General features: G+C 54.4%; 1 protein-coding gene across 1 annotated transcript in view; it reads left to right on the plus strand.

Annotated features, from left to right (window-relative positions):
- The first annotated feature begins 1,135 nt into the window (after positions 1–1,135).
- HS1BP3 (HCLS1 binding protein 3) overlaps positions 1,136–18,516 on the plus strand; it is a 37,072-nt gene continuing 19,691 nt past the window's right edge. Inside the window, exons 1-4 of the mRNA XM_055540854.1 lie at positions 1,136–1,222; positions 7,777–7,942; positions 12,542–12,749; positions 14,283–14,493. Coding sequence (XP_055396829.1) covers positions 1,191–1,222; positions 7,777–7,942; positions 12,542–12,749; positions 14,283–14,493 — 617 coding nt within the window. The 5' untranslated portion in view covers positions 1,136–1,190. The remainder of the gene's footprint in view (positions 1,223–7,776; positions 7,943–12,541; positions 12,750–14,282; positions 14,494–18,516) is intronic.

Below are 18,516 nucleotides of genomic sequence, written 5' to 3' on the forward strand. Positions count from 1 at the left end.
CGGGGGAGGGGGGGCGGGGGCGGGGCTGCGAGGGGTTAGTTTTAGCAGCTCTCCGAGAGGGAAACTTTGGGAGAGAGAGACCCTCTTCTTGACCAAACTTTAGGCTCCTCTGAGCCCTCTTTTCAACTGAGCCCTTGACCTTGGTGCCTGCCCTGTCTCTGGCCTGCCCAGCCCAGTCTCAGCAAGAATCCTGCTAAGTCAGTTGAGAAAGGCTCGCTCCCTTTGATACCTGATCACCCTTGGTATCTGATCAAGTTCCTCACCTCTCAGGTTCGTGTCTTCTAAGCCCCCAGCCTGCCTTCAGGCTAGGATTCAGCAAGGATCCTCACCCTTGGCTACCTGTACCTCCATCACGGACCTCCCCCTGCCCCCTGGCTCCAGTCCCACTGTCCTTGCTGTATTCCGGGCTGAGCCTGAACTCTGTCCCCATTGGGAAAGTCTTGACTCCTGTTGCAACAGCCTTGAATAAAGTCTTCCTTAGAGTTTTAACAAGGTTCAGAACATTTCTTTAGTGAGGCAGAAGAAATCCAGTTCTCAGAAACTTTTGCTGGGAAGGGCCTGTTGGCCTCTTTAAGGAAAGCCCCTGGAAGGCCTCGGGGGTGGGGGGTGGGGTGTCAGACTGCTGTTTCTTTAGATCACCCCGCACAGAGTGTTCATCTTGTTTGATGGGTTCTCTGACCTCGTTTGACGCTGGAAACATCTCTCAGAGCATCCTTGGGACCCTGTGCACGGTTGGGTTGTTTCCCCAAAACTCTCCCCAAGGAAGCAGAACGGAATAATTCATCGTCCGGAAGCGGGACGCTTGGGGCACTCCTAAAAGTGAACGGGGCGCTGTCACTAACAACGCCGGGACATCAGACCCAAACCAGGACGCGCGCGCCTCGGGATGGCTCGGGACACTCGGGCGCGGGACGGGGGCGCGCTCGGCGCGGCCGGGGCCTCCAGCAGCGCCGAGCCCACGCACGGTCCTCAGCCCTGAATCTACGCCCAGAATTCCAGAAAGGCCTGGAAAAACAAGGCCACGTCCGGCCGAGCGCCGCGACCACTAGGCGGCGGGCCAGGCAGGAGCCCGAGCCCGAGCCCAAGCCAGGGCGGGCGGGGCGCGGGGCTCGGGGCGCGGGGCGGGGACGCGGCGACGCCGGCGCCCGCGGTCGCGTGATCGCACGCCCCGCCCGGAGCCCCTCGCCGTCATGCAGTCCCCGGCGGTGCTCGTCACCTCCAGGTGAGCCAGACCCCGCGCCCTGGCCGCATCTCGGGCCGCCGAGAGTCGGGAGGGCCCGGAGCCGCGGCCCTAGGTGTCCCGGGCGGAGGAGGATCCTGAGGATCCCGCCCGGCGGCCGGCGTCCCCAGCGCTGCTGGCCGTGGACCTGGGCTCGGCCGCTCCCCGGCCCTGCGGGAGAGGCAGCCCGCCCCCCTTCCGGGTTTTACAGATGGGGAAACTGTGGTCCCTAGAGGGTAACGAACTCATCCAAGACCCTAGTGGAAGGCCTGGATTGGCCGATCCTGCACGGTGGTCAAAGAGAGGGTTCTCCTCACCCCTTTCCCGCTGACCTGCCTTCCTTTCTTTTCCAAGATCTAGTTATGCATCCTGGCAGCGCTGACTGTGTGCCAGGTCCGGGGCACGGCACTGGGGACGGGGTGAATCAGATCAGGCTCGGCCGGTCAGGGGAAACGGGCGGAGGACAGATGTTGAACCGGGGGGCGAGGCGGGGGGCGGGGGCGGCTTCAGGTTGCCATGGGAACACAGGGCCGGTTGTAACCCGGCTTCTGCGAGGTGGGGGTGCGTGAGGCCAGGTCCTCCAGGGGAAGGGGAGGGGACAGGTGGCAGCTGCTTTAACAGGTAGCCCAGGAAAAGTGCAGTTACCGCAGAGGCCTTCAGAGGGTCCCTGAAGGCAGAGGACCCCTGGGTCAGGGTGAACCCACCCTGACCCAGGCCTGGGGGATTCGGTATAAGAAGGATGCTGAAGGCTGGGGTGGGCGTGGTTTTACCATCTCCCCCTTTCTCACATCTGTCAAGTGACTCAGTGCAAGTGTTTTCACACACTCCACCCTTGTTCCCCCTACACAAAATCTTAGGCTAAGACATCAGTCTCTTACATAAATGAATGTAAAATTTTTCCGGCTGTAATTTGAACATCCTTGTGGCTTCAGGTCTAGAAAAGTATGGTTCTTTAAGGTTCTGATGTCAGAACCTGCTTGGTCTCCTCTCCGTGGTGGCTGGTCGTGTCCTCGCTGGCAGAAGAGGTTTCCCTAGTGCCACGTGAATCACCTCCTCTCGCTGAGCCTGTTTCCTTTTATGCAGATAGGAGGTTTGAGGTTGGCAGGTGTGAGCAGGGCCAGCGGCAGACCAGTGGGAGTGTGACCTTGGTGCTGGGAGCCTAGGGAGGGTATGAGGGGGCTTCCCTCTCTGCCCCACCTGAACAGGGCTTCTTAACAAATGCAGGTGCTGGCGGTGAAGGCCAGGTGAGCGGTTCTAGGATAGTGAACCACATACAGTCCCTCTTGTGAGCTTTCGTGGGGCAGATGGGTAAATGTATAGTGCGCCAGGGATGATAAATGGTATAAAGGAAAATAAAGTGGTAGGGAAATGGGATGCTAGGAGAAGTGAATGCTGTTTTATATGGTGTGGTCCAGGAGTGTCTTTCTGATAGAGAGTGGCAGCTGGGTAGATCCCTGACAAGTGAAAGAGAAATCTTAAGAAAAAGGGTGCCAGGCAGAGGGGACAGCAGAAGCCAATGTCCTGGGGCAGAGACATGTTTGTGCATCGGCCAGGAGGCCAGTATGACTGCAGCGCAGTGAGCCAGCAGAGAGCTGGGTGATGTGGTGCAGAGTTTTACCACATCTGGGGGCTTGGAGGCAGGGGACAGTCAGGACAGGCTCCCCAGGCTGGGGTGAGGCTCTGGACATGGTGGGACCTGCTCTGGACTCCAGAAAGGTCTTTTGGCCGCTGTGCTGAGCAGAAGGGAGGCGAGCAGGGTGCAGTGAGGAGACCATTCAGGAGACTCTGGCAGTCATCCACGTGACAGCTGATGCTGACAGAAAAGCTTAGAAATATTCGGGTTCTAGCTATATTTTGAAGATTGAGCTTTCGGGGGTTGCTGATGATTAGATGTGGACCATGAGAGCAAGAAAGAGGAGTCAAGATTGACTACAAGACTTCTCTTGAGTTCCTGAAAGAGGGGCATTGCAGTGCACCAACCCAGGAGACTATGGATGGAGCAGGTTTAGGAAGGTGAGAATCACCATTGGTCTGGACATGTCCATTAGGAAGCTTTCTGACAGCCAAGTGAAGACATCGGGCAGGCAGTTCGGAGGAGTGTGGCTTTGAGGGGAGAGTCCAGATCAGAGAGGAATGAGGGGCCACTGGCTCATAGATGGGATTTAAAACCTTGGACATATTTGAGATCCCTGGGGAAGGTGTGGAGAAGGCAATGGCACCCCACTCCAGTACTCTTGCCTGGAGAATCCCATGGATGGAGGAGCCTGGTGGGCTGCAGTCCATGGGGTCGTGCAGAGTCGGACACGACTGAAGCAACTTAGCAGCAGCAGCAGCAGCAGGGGAAGGTGAGTGAGAGAAGAGGTCTAAGGCGGGCACTTGGGGCAGGATTGCAGACCATCCAGGGAAGCTGAGTAGGAGTGGCCAGGGAGGTTGGAGAATCAAGAGAGAGAGAGCATGGGTCCCAGAGCCTCAGAGAGCAGAGAAGGGCCATCAGATAACTCAGGAGTAAGAGGAGAGGGAGAATTAGCCTTTGGACATCAAAGAGATCCTAAAGCAGATCAGTCCTGAATATTCGTTGGAAGGACTGATGCTGAAGCTGAAACTCCAAAACTTTGGCCACCTGATGCGAAGAGCTGACTCACTGGAAAAGACCCTGATGCTGGGAAAGATTGAAGGCAGGAGGAGAAGGGGAAGACAGAGGAGGAGATGGTTGGATGGCATCACCGACTCAATGGACATGAGTTTGAGTAAGCTCCGGGAGTTGGTGATGGACAAGGAAGCCTGGTGTGCTGCAGTCCATGGGATCATAAAGAGTCGGACACAACTGAGCGACTGAACTGAACTGAACACGGAGGTCACTAGTGACCTGGGCGTGGGCTGTTTCGGTTGCATGATGAGAACAAAAAAAGTTCAAGAAAAAGTTGAAGATCAAGAAAAAGTTGGAAAAAGTTCAAGATCAAAGAGGAGAGGAACCCGAGACGCCATTCTCTTGAGAAGTTTTGCTTGAAGGGGGAGCAGAAATGGAGCAATAGCTCAAGGGGGAGATTGGGTGGAAGGACAGCTTTGGTTTGTCAGAGAAGTGGGAGTGATCCAGTAAGGAGGGGAGATTGATGGCGCAGAGAAGACAGAAGATTTGACGTCCTTGAGTAGGTGAGGGGTTGTCTCAGGTAGGAGCCAGCCAGTTTGTCTCTAACAGCAGGGGAGGCAGACACAGGACAGGTATGGATGCAAAGGGATGTGCTTGGAAGTTCTCCGACCGCTTCTCGTTTCTCAGTACACAGGAAGCAGGGTTGTAGGGAGAAAGCAGGTCCTGGGGGTTCGCAGATTTAGGCAACTTGGACTCTGTGCGTCAGGGTGGGGGAGGGTCCTGGGAGCAGTGCCTGCATCATCTGGTGGCTGGTTAGACATGCAGACTCTCAGGCCTTGCTGGATCAGCATCTGTGTGTTGACAAGATCACCGGGGGAACTGGGAAGGCACATCACAGTTCCGGAAATTTGGTCTGGGGTATAGGTGGGCAGACTACACCCATGGGCCAAAGCCTACCCGCTACTCACTTTTTAAATCAGTTTATGTACTGTCTGTGGCCGCTTTCGCTCTACAGCGGCTGAGTTGGGTATGGTGGTAATGGAGACCCTGTGGCCTGCAAAACCTAAAATATTTGCTATGTGGCTCTTCACAAAAAAAGTTTCCCTGGGGGCCCGAGGAGAATGGGAACAGCGTAGATGAGGCTCAGGGGCATGAGAGTCCCCTGGGGGGCTTGTTAACGTGAGGATTGATTCAGCAGAGCCTGGATCTGCCTTTCTCACAAGCTCCCAGGTGGGGCTCATGCAGCGAGGACCACACTTGGAGAACCCCCTAGACTGAGACCAAGCTGGGCTTGCCCGGCCCAGCCGCAGCTTGCCAGTTGTGGCCATGAATTTCAAGTGGGACCAGTCAACACATCTAACCACAGTGCAGGAGACTTGGGGTTTGTTTCCGGGGTCAGGAAGATCCCCTGGAGAAGGGAGTGGCAACCCCCTCCAGTATTCCTGCCTGGAGAATCCCATGGACAGAGGAGCCTAGCGGGCTACAGTCCATGGGGGTCACAAGGAGTCGGACACAACTGAGACACGCTTTAGATGACGTGTCTGTGTGTGTCCCAGTGACCTGCCACTGCCAGACTCTGGTGCCCAGGACCTGGAGAACTGGCGGGTTTAGGGGAACAGGCAGGGGACCTGAGTCTGTGATCCCAGCTGTGAGGCAAGGCCTCTCAACTGGGGCGGTGTGATGAGGGGTACAGTGGAATTGTGGTGGGGGGGGTGTCACAGAAGCCCCGGAGAAACTGCCGGGTGTGGTGCTCCGAGACGGAGCAGTAACAGTAAGCAGGGCTGTTAGGAGATGCGGGTCAGCGGGGAGGCAGGGGGCAGCCTGCAGTGAACCCTGACTCCACCTCTGACCCTCTGAGCCCAGTACAGGTGACTCCCTTTTTGCGTCTGCTTCCCTGTAGCTCAAACCGTAAAGAATCTGCCTGCAATGCAGGAGACCAGGGTTCAATCCCTGGGTTGGGAAGATCCTCTGGAGAAGGAAATGACAATCTACTCCAGTATTCTTGCCTGGAGAATCCCATAGACAGAGGAGCCTGGCAGGCTGCAGCCCGTGGGGTTGCAAAAAGTGGGACACAACGGAGCAACTAACACACTCCCTGACTTTGGGCTTCCCCGATAGCTCAGCTGGTAAAGAATCTGCCTGCAGTGTGGGAGACCCAGGTTTGATCCCTGGGTTGGGAAGATCCCCTGGAGAAGGGAAAGGCTGCCCACTCAAGTATTCTGGCCTGGAGAATTCCATGGACTGTATAGTCCATGGGGTCGCAAAGAATCAGACATGACTGAGTGCTCAGAACACCCCGTGACTTGAAGCGGGTCTCAGCGGTGGTGTCCCTCTGTAGGGCTGCAGGAGCACCTTAGACAGGCGAGGTCCCCACAGCAGAGCCTGCAGAGGTGCCTCTTGCCTTTCGTCCCCTCTGCTGTCCTGTGCCCGTCACACTGTCACGCAGGGACACCACGCACAGCACCAGGAGCAGAGGGTCTTAGCGCCCAGTGGAAAGGCTAGGACGCTCGTCTTGTCATTAGCGAAAGGAAAGGAGGGCTGATCATTTGTTTTTCCAAGTGGCTCGTGAATGCTGAACTTACTTAACACTCACCTGAAGGGCGGTTCGCCCGAGCCTTTCTCAGTGATTCATGCTTTCACTTTCTTTCACTATACCAGCAGCCCCCAGCCTTTTTGGCACCAGGAACCGGTTTTGTGGAAGACAGTTTTTCCAGGGATTTGGGGTGGGGGTGGGTGGGGATGGTTTGGGGATGATTTGGTCTCATTACATTTATTATGCTGCCCCCGATCCAACAGGAGCCAGAGCTCAGGCAGTAATGTGAGCCACGGGGAACGGCTGTAAATACAGTTGAAGCTTCCCTCACTTGCAGGCTGCTCACCTCCTGTTGTGTGGGCAGGTCTCTAACCTGGACCAGTAACCATCTGTGGTCCAGGGTTGGGGACCCCTGCCTTCCGCCCGGTGAGAATGTTCATGGGTGTAGAGGTTGCTACATTTGGTAGTAGGTGGCTGTGTGGTGGGTTGTCCTCCCAGCTGGTAACAAATGGCATCGTGGTATGGTGTCACTTGCCCGGTGTGGAAAGGGGGGGACCTGTGTGGAAGGAGTGCAGGGCGCAGGGTGTCACGTGTTGGATTGGGACAGAGTTCCGGGGTGGGAAGGGCCATGTCCCAGCTGTCGCCCTGGCAGCCCAACCCTTTGGGCCCTCCCCTTTCTTGTCTTCTGGAAGTCCTGCCCTGTAGAGGGTAGGTTTGGACCCTGATAACAGGGTGCCCAGTGCATCCTGTCATAGATGTTTGTGTGGTTTATGTTTATGTGCTCAGGTCTCCATGATACCCTCACCCAGAAAGAGGAATATATTTAGCCTTCTTCTCACCTCAGGGAAAACATTTCATAACTTCTTTGCTCACTGTGCAATTCATTGCATTTGTGTAGCATTTAAAAATTCTCAAAGAGCTGTAACGTTTTGCCAAGTATCCACTCAAAGCCTGCGTTAATCATTCAGTTGTGTCCGAATCTTTGCAACCCCATGGACGAATCCCTGCCAGACTCTTCTGTTCATGGGATTTCAAAGACAAGAATACTGGAGTGAGTTGCCGTTTCCTTCTCTAGGGCATCTTCCCGATCCAGGGATCAAACTCAGGTCTCCTGCATTGCAGGCAGATTCTTTACCATCAGAGCAAAGAATTTGCTGTTTCCACAGCCCCATTTTCTCTGCTGTTTTCCTGCTGAAACAGGAAACAGGCCTTCATTCTTGAGGGACCCACAGGTAGGGCCCTGGCCTGGGAAGCCAGGCTTCAGGAGGGGCTGGCATGTGGTGGGGTGGGTAGCCTGGAGTTGGACGCCTGAGGACTTGCCCAGCGGAGAAGCCTTGCACCCAGGCCTGCGGGACCCCCTGAGGACTTAGCAGCATTTCACTCGAGAAGCCTGCTGACTTCAACCTGACCTTCCTCTGCCTTCTCTCCTTCTGGCAGGCGAGTTCAGAATGTCCACACGGGCCTGGACCTGAGCGTGCCGCAGCACCAAGAGGTGCGGGGCAAGATGATGTCGGGGCATGTGGAGTACCAGATCCTGGTGGTCACCCGGCTGCCTGCATTCAAGTCGGCCAAGCACAGGCCCGAGGACGTCGTCCAGTTCTTGGTGAGCCAGGGGCTCTGGCAAGGTGCTTCCAGGGTCCAGAGGCCAAAGGAGACACACACGCCTCCCACCAGGGCTCAGGTAGCAGCCGAGTGCGAGCAGTGCTCCAGCCAGCCCTCAATCGGAGGATGCCAGAGTGCGTTGGCCTTAAAGACACCAGTGAATCAGATGCTGACCGTCTGTGGGGAGACAGATCTGTGAAGAGACAGGAGCCTGGGGTGGGGGGAGGGCGGGGGCTGTGGGGGTGTCGAGAGGGGGCACCTAAGCCATCCTAGGGGAAGGGTTCGGAGAGAGGTCAGAGCTGAGCTGTGATGTGAAGAGCAGGTGGAGCCATCCGCATTAGGGCAGATGCGACACTCCCTTGGTCTCTCCCCTTCAATCTAGAGCCAGTAAACACCCACAGCAGTCATGCACATCTGTCCGTCTAGAGGTAGGCCGATTGGAACACACAGAGGTGGAGCTGGGGGCATAGTTGACGCAATGCATGCAGTCATGGATCCCCAGCCCTGGGGCCCAAGCCCACAGCCCCCGGTACCCAGTGGCATCAGGGGGGCGGCACACACACCTCCAGCCTCCTGGCCTCATCAGCCGCCTGCAGCCACAGGAACTGGGCAGCAGGGCCTGCAGCCCTGTCCCTCCAGGTGCAGGGCTGGCCCACAGCTCCAGCCTCCCTACTCCCCATCCACAGTGGGGGCATCCCTAAACCTGACAACCCCAGACACGGCGTAAGTGCAGGTGACCTCAGCCCAACCCACTCCCATGGGAGGCCGAGCCTGTGACACAGCGGAAGGGCCCATCACCCCCATGTCCTAGGCAGTGATGGCAGCAAGGCACCAGCAACCATGGAGGCACAAGCAGTGACAACAGGGGCACCGGGCCACACCTCCAGCAGGGGCATTGGAGGCTGGAGAGTGCCAGTCTTCTAGTGTAACTAGAGGCAGTGCGTGCAGTTCAGCCACTCAGTCGTGTCCGACTCTTTGTGACCCCATGGACTGCAGCACGCCAGGCCTCCCTGTCCATCACCAACTCCCGGAGCTTACCCAAACTCACATCCATTGAGTCGGTGATGCCATCCAACCATCTCATCCTCTGTCGTCCCCTTCTCCTCCTGCCTTCAATCTTTCCCAGCATCATGGTCTTTTCCAATGAGTCGGTTCTTCACATCAGATGGCCAAAGGATTGGAGCTTCAGCTTCAGCATCAGTCCTTCCAGTGAATATTCAGGACTGATTTCCTTTAGAATGGACTGATTGGATATCCTTGCAGTTAAAGGGACTCTCAAGAGTCTTCTCCAACAGCACAGTTCAAAACCATCAGTTCTTCGGGCACTCTGGCTTCTTTATGGTTCAACTCTCACATCCATACATGACTACTGGAAAAACCATAGCTTTGACCAGATGGACCTTTGTCAGCAAAGTAATGTCTCTGCTTTTTAATATGCTGTCTATGTTTCTCATAGCTTTTCTTTCAAGGAGCAAGAGTCTTAATTTCATGGCCACAGTCAACCGTCTGCAATGCTTTGGGAGCCCAGAAAACCAAAAACTTGTGCTGTGGCGCCACCTGCTGGAAAAAAAAGAAAAGCCTCTCACCTGTTGACTTGTTAGAAATCAAATTTTAAAAAATGAAAAAGCTTTATCTAAAGAAGAAAGGTGTTTCATGCTTCACATTTCCCAGAAGAGGAAGAACTCATCAAGCACCATGAAGAATCACAGTAACACTGGCACAAAAGAAAATGATGATTCTCTAGAAACCAAATTTAAAGTCCCAGAACAGTACAGCCTAATAGAGAATTCAAAACGACTGTCATGAAGGAGCTCAACAAGCGACAAGAAAACTCAGGGATGAAGTTAATGAGCAGAAGATATGGTTTCCCAAAGAGACTGAAACTCTAAAAAGGAACCAAACAGAAATTCTGGATCTGAAGGACTCAGTAAGTGAGATGAAGAATACATACTTTAGAAAAGGATTAGAAGTAGAGAAGACCATTTTTAAAGATAATCTAGAAATGATACAGTTAGAAGAGGAAAGGGAATTAAGATTCAAAATAACAGAGAGAAAATTCTACAAGAACTATCCACATCTTTTAGGAAGGGCAACCTTAGGATATTGGGTGTCCCAGAAGCAGGAGAGAGAGAGAAGTGAGCAGAGAGTTTATTTAAAGAAATGATAGTGGAGAGCATCTCTCAAACCGGGGAAAGGAATTGCGTGTACAAGTCCATGAAGCCAAGAGAACACCCAATTGCCTCAGCGCAAAAAGGTGTTGCTAGTGGTAAAGAATCTGCCTGCCAATGCAGGAGACGCAAGAGATGGGGATTCGATCCCTGGGTCTGGAAGATCCCCTGGAGGAGGAAATGACACCCTACTCCAGTATTCTTGCCTGGAAAATGCCATGGGCAGAGAAGCCTGGAAGGCTATATAGTCTGTGGGGCTGCAAAGAATCAGACACGACTGAGCAACTAACACTTCACATACAAGATTCTAAGAGATAAGTTATGGCACAGTTTTTTTTGATTAAGAGACATTCAGCACATCCTGGAAAGTGTCTGAAGAGTGTGATTTTTTCATTGGCTTCTTAAACAGACTCTTGGTGAGAACCAAGATGCAACGTGATAGCAGGTAGGAACTGCTTTGTTCCACTGGGTGGGTTCAAATCTGATTTGACCCCAGTGGAGCTTAGTGCACCCATGTTTTTCAGAGTTGGAGCAAAGAAGAGATATCTGAGACCCAAGGCCCTGGGCAAGATGGAGAGGCAGCACTCGGGGGCCCATGAGAGGCCCCGGCCGACACGCTGGGTCCTGGCTGGCCTTCCCAGCCACGGTGTGTGTGCCACTTTCTCCTGACCAGTGATACCTTTGCCCTGTGGGTAGCTGTGTGCAAGGATGCCCATTCAGGGAGTTGCCTCTCAAACATTTTGAACCACCTGTGGGAGTCAAGCACGCATTGACACCCTATGAGATCTGGGGGTGTAACCCCAAACCTGAACTTTCTTTGAAGTTTCATGATTTAGCTTTAAAAAAGAATGAGCATTTTGCTTTCTGTTCCTCAAAAGGAGTGGCAGCCCTCGCTTTGGAGCACTGATGAGTGTGGGCCCGGGAGAGGGTGGTACCCTAGGCTGTCCATACTACCAGCGCCCTGGAGACCGACAGCTGGCTCCCAGAACCTGGGTCCTGGTGGGCCTGGTGGCCTGGCCTGCATGGAGCAGTCAGGCCTGCAGAGGGCGCTCTGCCCCCCCCACCTGGTGGAGTCAGGTTTTGGGAACAACCAGGAGTTGGAGCCTGTGTCACTTTTGTGAAAGGATGCTCTTACCTTTCCTCGAAAGCCTTCCTTGAAAGCTGTTGTCAGCAAAGCTCCCGAGTCAAGCTCTGTGATGACAACTGCAGGCCACAGTCCCCTGTCGCAGATGACTCCCCGCTGGGGCTCCTGAAGTCTCCAGTGCCCCAGTCACCTGCCAGCATCTGGAACTCTCCCAGCCTGGGGGCTCTGATGCCCATGCTCAACAGCGTGTGCTCCAACAGAGCTGAGCGACCGGACTGCTGGGTGTCCCTTGTCTGAATGCCTCCAGACGCCCCACAGCCCATCAGCCACGGCAGCGTTTCAGCGTGTGCTGGGCGCACAGCCCTGGTCTGGGAGCAGAAGCGGGAATATCTGTGTTCATCCCTAATGCTCCCAAGGAGTTGAGGGGACATGCCCAACGTGTGGGGAGAGCACAGAAGAGTCCAGGACAAGGGAGGACACTGGGCTGTTGTGGGGTGTGGCGTGGAGAGGATGACTTCTCTGAGTGCCTGCATTGGCTTACACAGACCACAGCGACGGCACCAATCCCTTAACTGGAAACCTGGAGCCTCTGGGACAGAGACCACGCTGGATGTCCCCATACGGAGTAAACACACAGCAAGAGCCTGATGAGTGGACGAGCCCTTAGCTGTAGTGGGAGTTCCGGGGAGAGGCCAAGAGGCAGTAGCAGTCACCTCCCAGCTCCGCAGAAAGCCGAGTGACCCGGGGTGACTCTGACTGCCGAGGACCACCTTCTAACAACCAGGAGGAGCTCTGGCCTGCCTCCCTGAGGTTTCGGTGTGCAGAGGGGTCCTGACTGGCCCCAGGACAGAAACCAGCCTTGCAATATCTGTTCTCCACCATCTAAGCACTGTAAGGACCGGCTTTGTTGAAGGCTCTTGCTAGTTCACAGGAGAATGACCCAGGGAAAAGGTGACTTGTTGCCGGAAGAGGACCTAACAGCTGGCCAGACCGTGAGGTCACCCTGCTAATGCACAGAAGCCCAGAATGGAGGTGTAGGTCACAGTCACCTGCAGACCAAGTCCCTGTATCAAGTGCTTCTACCCAGACCCGTGACAGGGCCCTGAATCCACCACGATTGCATCCTTCCTTTGGGCCTCTGGGACTTCGGGGCTTGTGCCCAGTGTTGATCAGGAGGCTTAGGGCATGGGGCAGAGAGTCGGGTGGGAGGCATCTCCATCTGGGCCTGGAGGAGGGCCCACCAAGGAGCCCAGCCCTCGTGGGGACCTCTGTTGGGGTTGGGGGGCAGGGCACAGCCCTCTCTGTTTTCCCTCTTCACTCAGGAAACCACCTGTTCCTCTCATTCCAGGTCTCCAAAAAGTACAGCGACATTGAGGAGTTTTACCAGAAACTTTGCAGTCGTTACCCGACGGCCAGCCTGCCCCCGCTCCCCAGGAAGGTCCTGTTTGTTGGGGAGGGTGACATCCGGGAGCGGAGGGCCCTGTTCGATGAGATTCTGCGCTGCGTCTCCAAGGATGCTGAGCTGGCAGGCAGCCCCGAGCTGCTGGAATTTTTAGGTACCCGAGGCCCTGTCCCAAATCCCTACAGGCCCCTGGCCCAGAACTAGGCCTCACTGCCCTGGCTTGGGGGGAGGGGGCGGGGTGTGGTCCACAGCACCTTCTGCAGTCCAGAGACCTCAGCCAAGCTGTTGAGGCATGTGGGCTTCATTCACTGCCATGCTTGGGCCGGGGTTGTGGGTGGTGGGTGGAAGGGGCCTGGGACCCAGCCCCGGAGGACAGACTGCTTGGGTGCTGGACCGGGCTCACCCAGGGGCCTTCTCCATAGTCTGACCCCTCCCTTTCCCCTCCTGGCCAGCCCCATCCAGAGCTCCCCTTCACACATACATACACACATACACACACATGTGCACATGCACACACACTTATGGAGAAGCAGGATCAGGTGGTCTGACTTTCCTAGCCTCGCTGTGCCTTGGCTTCCTTATTTCTAAAATAAAGGTACAATTAGGATCTCTCACATGAGATTTTTTCAATATTTAAAGGAATTTATACCTATCAAATGGCAACCCACTCCAGTATTCTTGCCGTAAAGTTCCATGAACAGAGGAGCTGGGTGGGCTACAGTCCACGGGGTCGCAAAGAGTTGGATGCGACTGAGCAACTGAGCATACCTGTAAAAATGTTCTTTGTGTGATGCTTACCCCATGAAATGGAAGGTTCATGAGATTTTGCAAGGGACTTTACATTTGTCTTAATAAAATAACAAAGCATAACGTAATACAACATAATCAATACCACTTAGTTCCACATGTCATATCAGTGTACACGTTACATCCTGTGTGCCAGGCACTCTGTGGCATGGTGATGGGTTCTTTACCCACAGGGTGATATATCTTAGAAGTTCACTGCTTTCAAAAATATGCTGTTCAGTAACTGGATAGAGTTAAACAAGCATTCTAAACCCATGTTTCTCAAACCATTGGTGGGGGAAGGGCTAACTATTTTTATTCCCGATCTGTCACAGACAAGCATCCCAGGGTGCTATGGAAGTTTCTGGATCTTGCTCCCGCTTTCTATAGTTGCCTCATTGTGGACACCCGCCGGTGGACCACACTTTGAGAAGCGCTTACGTAAGCCAGTTTGTGGTGACGCCGTCCCAGTTTGTCCTGGAATCTTCCACCTGCTCACTGTGCCTCATGGAGTTCATAGTCTAGACCCTCAGAGCAGGTCTCATCAGTGGTTGGCTAGGCAGAGCTCCCCGATGTGCCCCACCACATGCACGTCGTTTCCAGAGCTGTTCTGTGAGGACCCCAGACACTGTCTGGTCTCCCATCAGCCCGTGGACTGTAGTCTATAGTCCTGACGGGCCCCGGGCTGCAGAGGTTGAGGAACTGCTATCTCTCTTCTGAGGCTCCCGCTTGTAACTGCTGCACCCCACGCTTTGCTGGCCTCCCTCTCTACACTCACCCACACAGACCTGCCATCCTAGTCCCAGGACGCGGAAGGAGGCCTCCAGCCCCGGGTGCTGGTGCAGGAGCTTGCGTGCTGGTGCCGGGAGGTGCCAGGCACCATCTCCGTCTCCCTCCACAGGCACCAGGTCCCCCGGGGCCGCGGATCTCAGCGGCAGGGATGTCTCGGTCCTGGACACAGACAGCCAAGCAGGGGACGAAGATGCTTTGGACTTCTTCCAGCAGCAGGACCGAGTGGAAGATGAGGGTCTCCCCACGCTGGGCCACCAGGACGGGGATGCAGGGAAATCCTCGGAGGAGGAGGAGGCCCTGGACCCTCTGGGCATCATGCGGTAAGTCTCCCCTTCTGGGTGGGGTGGCCCCATCTGGCTTGCTCCAGGCTCCTCCCTCTCTCCTGGGAGTCAGAGAAAACCCATCTCCCTAGAATATCACCCCGAGGGGGCCTGGTACTCAGGGGGACCGGCTCTCTGTTCATCCTCAACATCTCCTGGGTCTTCGGGGCTGGGCCCAGGTATCGCCTGCCCCTCCCTGGTCACAGGGTGGCCCCCCAGCATTCTGCACTGAGGCCTGGCAGGCTGCCACCCCAACCCTGACACTTCAGCAGCCCAGGCATCCTGAACCCGGCCCAGGAGGCCTGGGTTCTCTGTCCAGTTCATCATGGAGCCTGTGACTTGCTTCGCGTGGCCGGGGTCCCGCTGCCCTGAAGGTGGGGCTGTTTACCTTGGCCCTGCCTCCAGGTAAGGCTGGAGGGGACTGATGACCCCTAAGGTGCTGAGAGTGATGGAAGGAGGTAGAGTAAGCCCTGTGTAGACTGTGGTTCCCTCTGTGTGCACGTTGCACGTGCACACGCACGTGCACGGGGGAAGAAGAGACAGCTAGCTGTGGTCTTGAAGGCCCCTTGGTGTCCTGATTCTGGCACCCTCCTGTTCCATCTCCTTTCCTGGCCCTCTGACTGCCTTCAGCTAATCAGTGAGCGGCCCGTGAGTCCCCATGGTGAGCCCCCTGAGCTGGGGGAGGGGCTGCAGGCTAGATGAGACCAGAGAGCAAGACATCAGCTTCCCAGGCCCCTCCAGCGGGCACCGGCTGAAGCAGTGGGCAGGACCTCCCAACCAGAAGGAGATAGGGGAGCCAGACAGACTCAGCACCATCACCACCCCCGCCCCCCCAGGACCCTCACTTCTTGGCCCAAAGGAGCAAGAAGCAAGCTGGGAACTGTTGGTTTTGAGCACCTACTATGCACCAGGTGATGTACTGTGCCCTTTGTCTCCCGGATCTCATTGACAGCCCGCCCCGCAAACAGGCGTTGTCACGTCACTTGACACGTTAAAGAGACTGACATCTTCAGGGGCCAGATGCCTTGCCCGCTGTCAGAGGGCGGGGGAACAATGGTGCTGGGATACAAATGGAGCTCAGAATCCTGTCCGGGACCTCGGAGCCAACTGCCTGGGCTGGAGGCCTGGCAGTTTATCCCTCTCCTCCAGTTTTCTGCAGTGGAAGCTCAGGGTAGTGATGGCAACCGGTCTCTTTGGGCTCTCATGTAGGGTAAGTGGCTTAGATGTCACGGCCACGTCTTTCTGCCTCTCCACCTCCGCAGAGTTGGACTGCAGACCCAGGGTGACGTTGTCTCTGCCCATCTGGCCAGTCCTGTTCCAGAAAGAAATTAGAGCCAAAGAGAGATGAGGCAGAGGCAAGTTCAACTTGAACAGCATGAAAAGTGCAGTCCAGAGAGCTCTGCCCACTGCCCACAGGGCTTCCTCTCCTGTGTGATGGTGAGGGTGGATACATGGGGACATGTGGTCACAGCGTCACCATGAGGCCAGCCTAGAGGGGCCAAGGAGCCAGACTTGAGAAAGATTCCAGGTGCTCAGGGAGATGGGAGACAAGAGCCAGAGGCCCTGCAGCCCTTGGTGCCCAGGAGTCAGGCTCCTCCCAGCCCCCCATGCTGGCCTTGACCTGGGAGGAGGTCAGTGTCCCTGTGGGAGCGACAGTGAGATCATGTTGGGAGAAGTTCATTATCAGCCTTGCGCAGCCCGAGGGCCATATTGGGCTGTATTTGTTTGAACTCATCCTGTCTGTTGTTCTGAGTAACTGCGTATTACTCGCCGTCAGACTGAGGTCGGCTTGCGTGGTTTGTGCCAGCCTTTGGCTGAAGGACGTGCTTAGCAAAGCTGCTCCTTTTTTGGGTAGGAAAATGCTCTTTGGGGTTGGCAAGGGCTGCCTTTAATTTCCTGCTTTTACTTCAGTAGCAGATTGTCAGGCAAGGTACTGATTGTCCAGGGACCCCCACTTCGGCCCCAGTGCCATCCCCAGCTCTGCACTCAGGGGCCTCCTTGAATCCGAGGAGAGCTGAGCCCCTGAAAGAAATCCCGGAGCCTTTTGACCTTCTGTCAGTCTTTTCTTAACCAATGTGACAATAGTCAGTGCTATTGCCTCCATTGGGAATAATAACAACTAACATTTTTTTGGAGAATGTATTAAATACCAGGAATTGATTAGCCTTTACATGGATAGATATTTTCTATTCTATCTTTTTTTTTAAAGGTCATGACTCACCACATTGCTTTCTGGATCTGTTGTGGATCTGGCTTGGGAAATGGTGCCCTAGGAAGCTGGCCCTGGCATCAGGCCCATTCTGTGTATGAAGAGGCTGATGTTTGGGGTCTGGTGATTCATTCACATTCATCCAGCCCCAAATGGCAGAGTTAGGACTTGATGCCACCTCCCTGCCTTGGCTCTTGATCCAGTCTTCCAAGCAGGGCCCTAGGATTATCCCCCTCTTTCACAGATGGGAACATAGAGGACAGAGCTGAGAGGGTGCTTGGCCAGAGCCCTGCCTTGAAGTCAGGTTTCCTCTCGGCCTCTCCTGGGACCCCCAGGTGGGCCTGTTAACCCTCTTGGTGCAGTGCGGCCCACCCCACCCTGCGGTGAGGAACACTCTGATCTTTGCAGGAATGATATGCTCTGCGTGCTTATTTCTCCATCCTGTGCTCTCAGTTCCTCTGTGGATGCAGCATCTCTGCTTTCCCAGCCACCCCACCCTGAGCGCCCATCTGGGCCAGGCTCTGACGCTCCGTTTCCAGGCGACAGGTGTCGGCCCTTCCTGCTATGGCCACTGTGGGGCGCTGTTGCTCCACTGCAGGGCTGCTGGGAGGGTGCGCGCCATGGCACAAAGCCTGGTTTTCCTTTGTCTGTTAAACCTGGTTTTGATTAGGGAAAGAGGCGTTACTACACCATTAGAAAGTGCCTTAAGATAGAAAAAAAACCCTCACCACCCAGCCACTCTCCTGTTTGCAGATTTTTTTTTTTTTTGCATCCCTGTCCCAGGCTGATCCACATAACTGCAAACATAGCACACATGCCTTTTATACTCTGCTTTTTCACTTAATGTCCTCACCATCGCTTTCCATGTGGAACACAGTTTTCATATTTAACTTTCTGTTTTAGAGATTTCAGTTCTAAGAAAGGTGAAGTTCTCCCATAATAGTTCTGCCTTCGGCTAGAAATACTCTGCTAGGATAACTGTAACTCAAATAATATACAATTAGCGTAGAAAAATTAAAAGCACATTTAAAAGCCTTTTTATCATGAAGGTATATGCTTCTGGTTCAGTTCAGTTCAGTTCAGTCACTCAGTCGTGTCTGACTCTTTGCAACCCCATGAACCGCAGCACGCCAGGCCTCCCTGTCCATCACCAACTCCCAGAGTTTACCCAAACTCATGTCCATCGAGTTGGTGATGCCATCCAGCCATCTCATCCTCTGTCATCCCCTTCTCCTCCGGCGCTCAATCTTTCCCAGTATCGGTCTTTTCAAATGAAACAGCTCTCCGTATCAGGTGGCCAAAGTATTGGAGTTTCAGCTTCAGTATCAGTCCCACCAATGAACACCCAGGATTAATCTCCTTTAGGATGGACTGATTGGATCTCCTTGTAGTCCAAGGGACTCTCAAGAGTCTTCTCCAACACCACAGTTCAAAAGCATCAATTCTTTGGCACTAAGCTTTCTTCACAGTCCAACTCTCACATCCATACATGACTACTGGAAAAACCATAGCCTTGACTAGACGGACATTTGTTGGCAAAGTAATGTCTCTGTTTTTTAATATGCTGTCCAGGTTGGTCGTAACTTTTCTTCCAAGGAGCAAGTGTCTTTTAATTTCATGGCTACAATCACCATCCGCAGTGATTTTGGAGCCTAGAAAAATAAAGTCAGCCACTGTTTCCACTGTTTCCCCATCAATTTGTCATGAAGTGATGGGACCGGATGCCATAATTAGTTTTCTGAATGTTGAGCTTTAAGCCAACTTTTTCACTCTCCTCTTTCACTTTCATAAAAAGGCTCTTTAGTTCTTCTTCA

This window comes from Bubalus kerabau, chromosome 11 (genome assembly GCF_029407905.1).
Source record: "Bubalus kerabau isolate K-KA32 ecotype Philippines breed swamp buffalo chromosome 11, PCC_UOA_SB_1v2, whole genome shotgun sequence".
Lineage (NCBI taxonomy): Eukaryota > Metazoa > Chordata > Mammalia > Artiodactyla > Bovidae > Bubalus > Bubalus kerabau.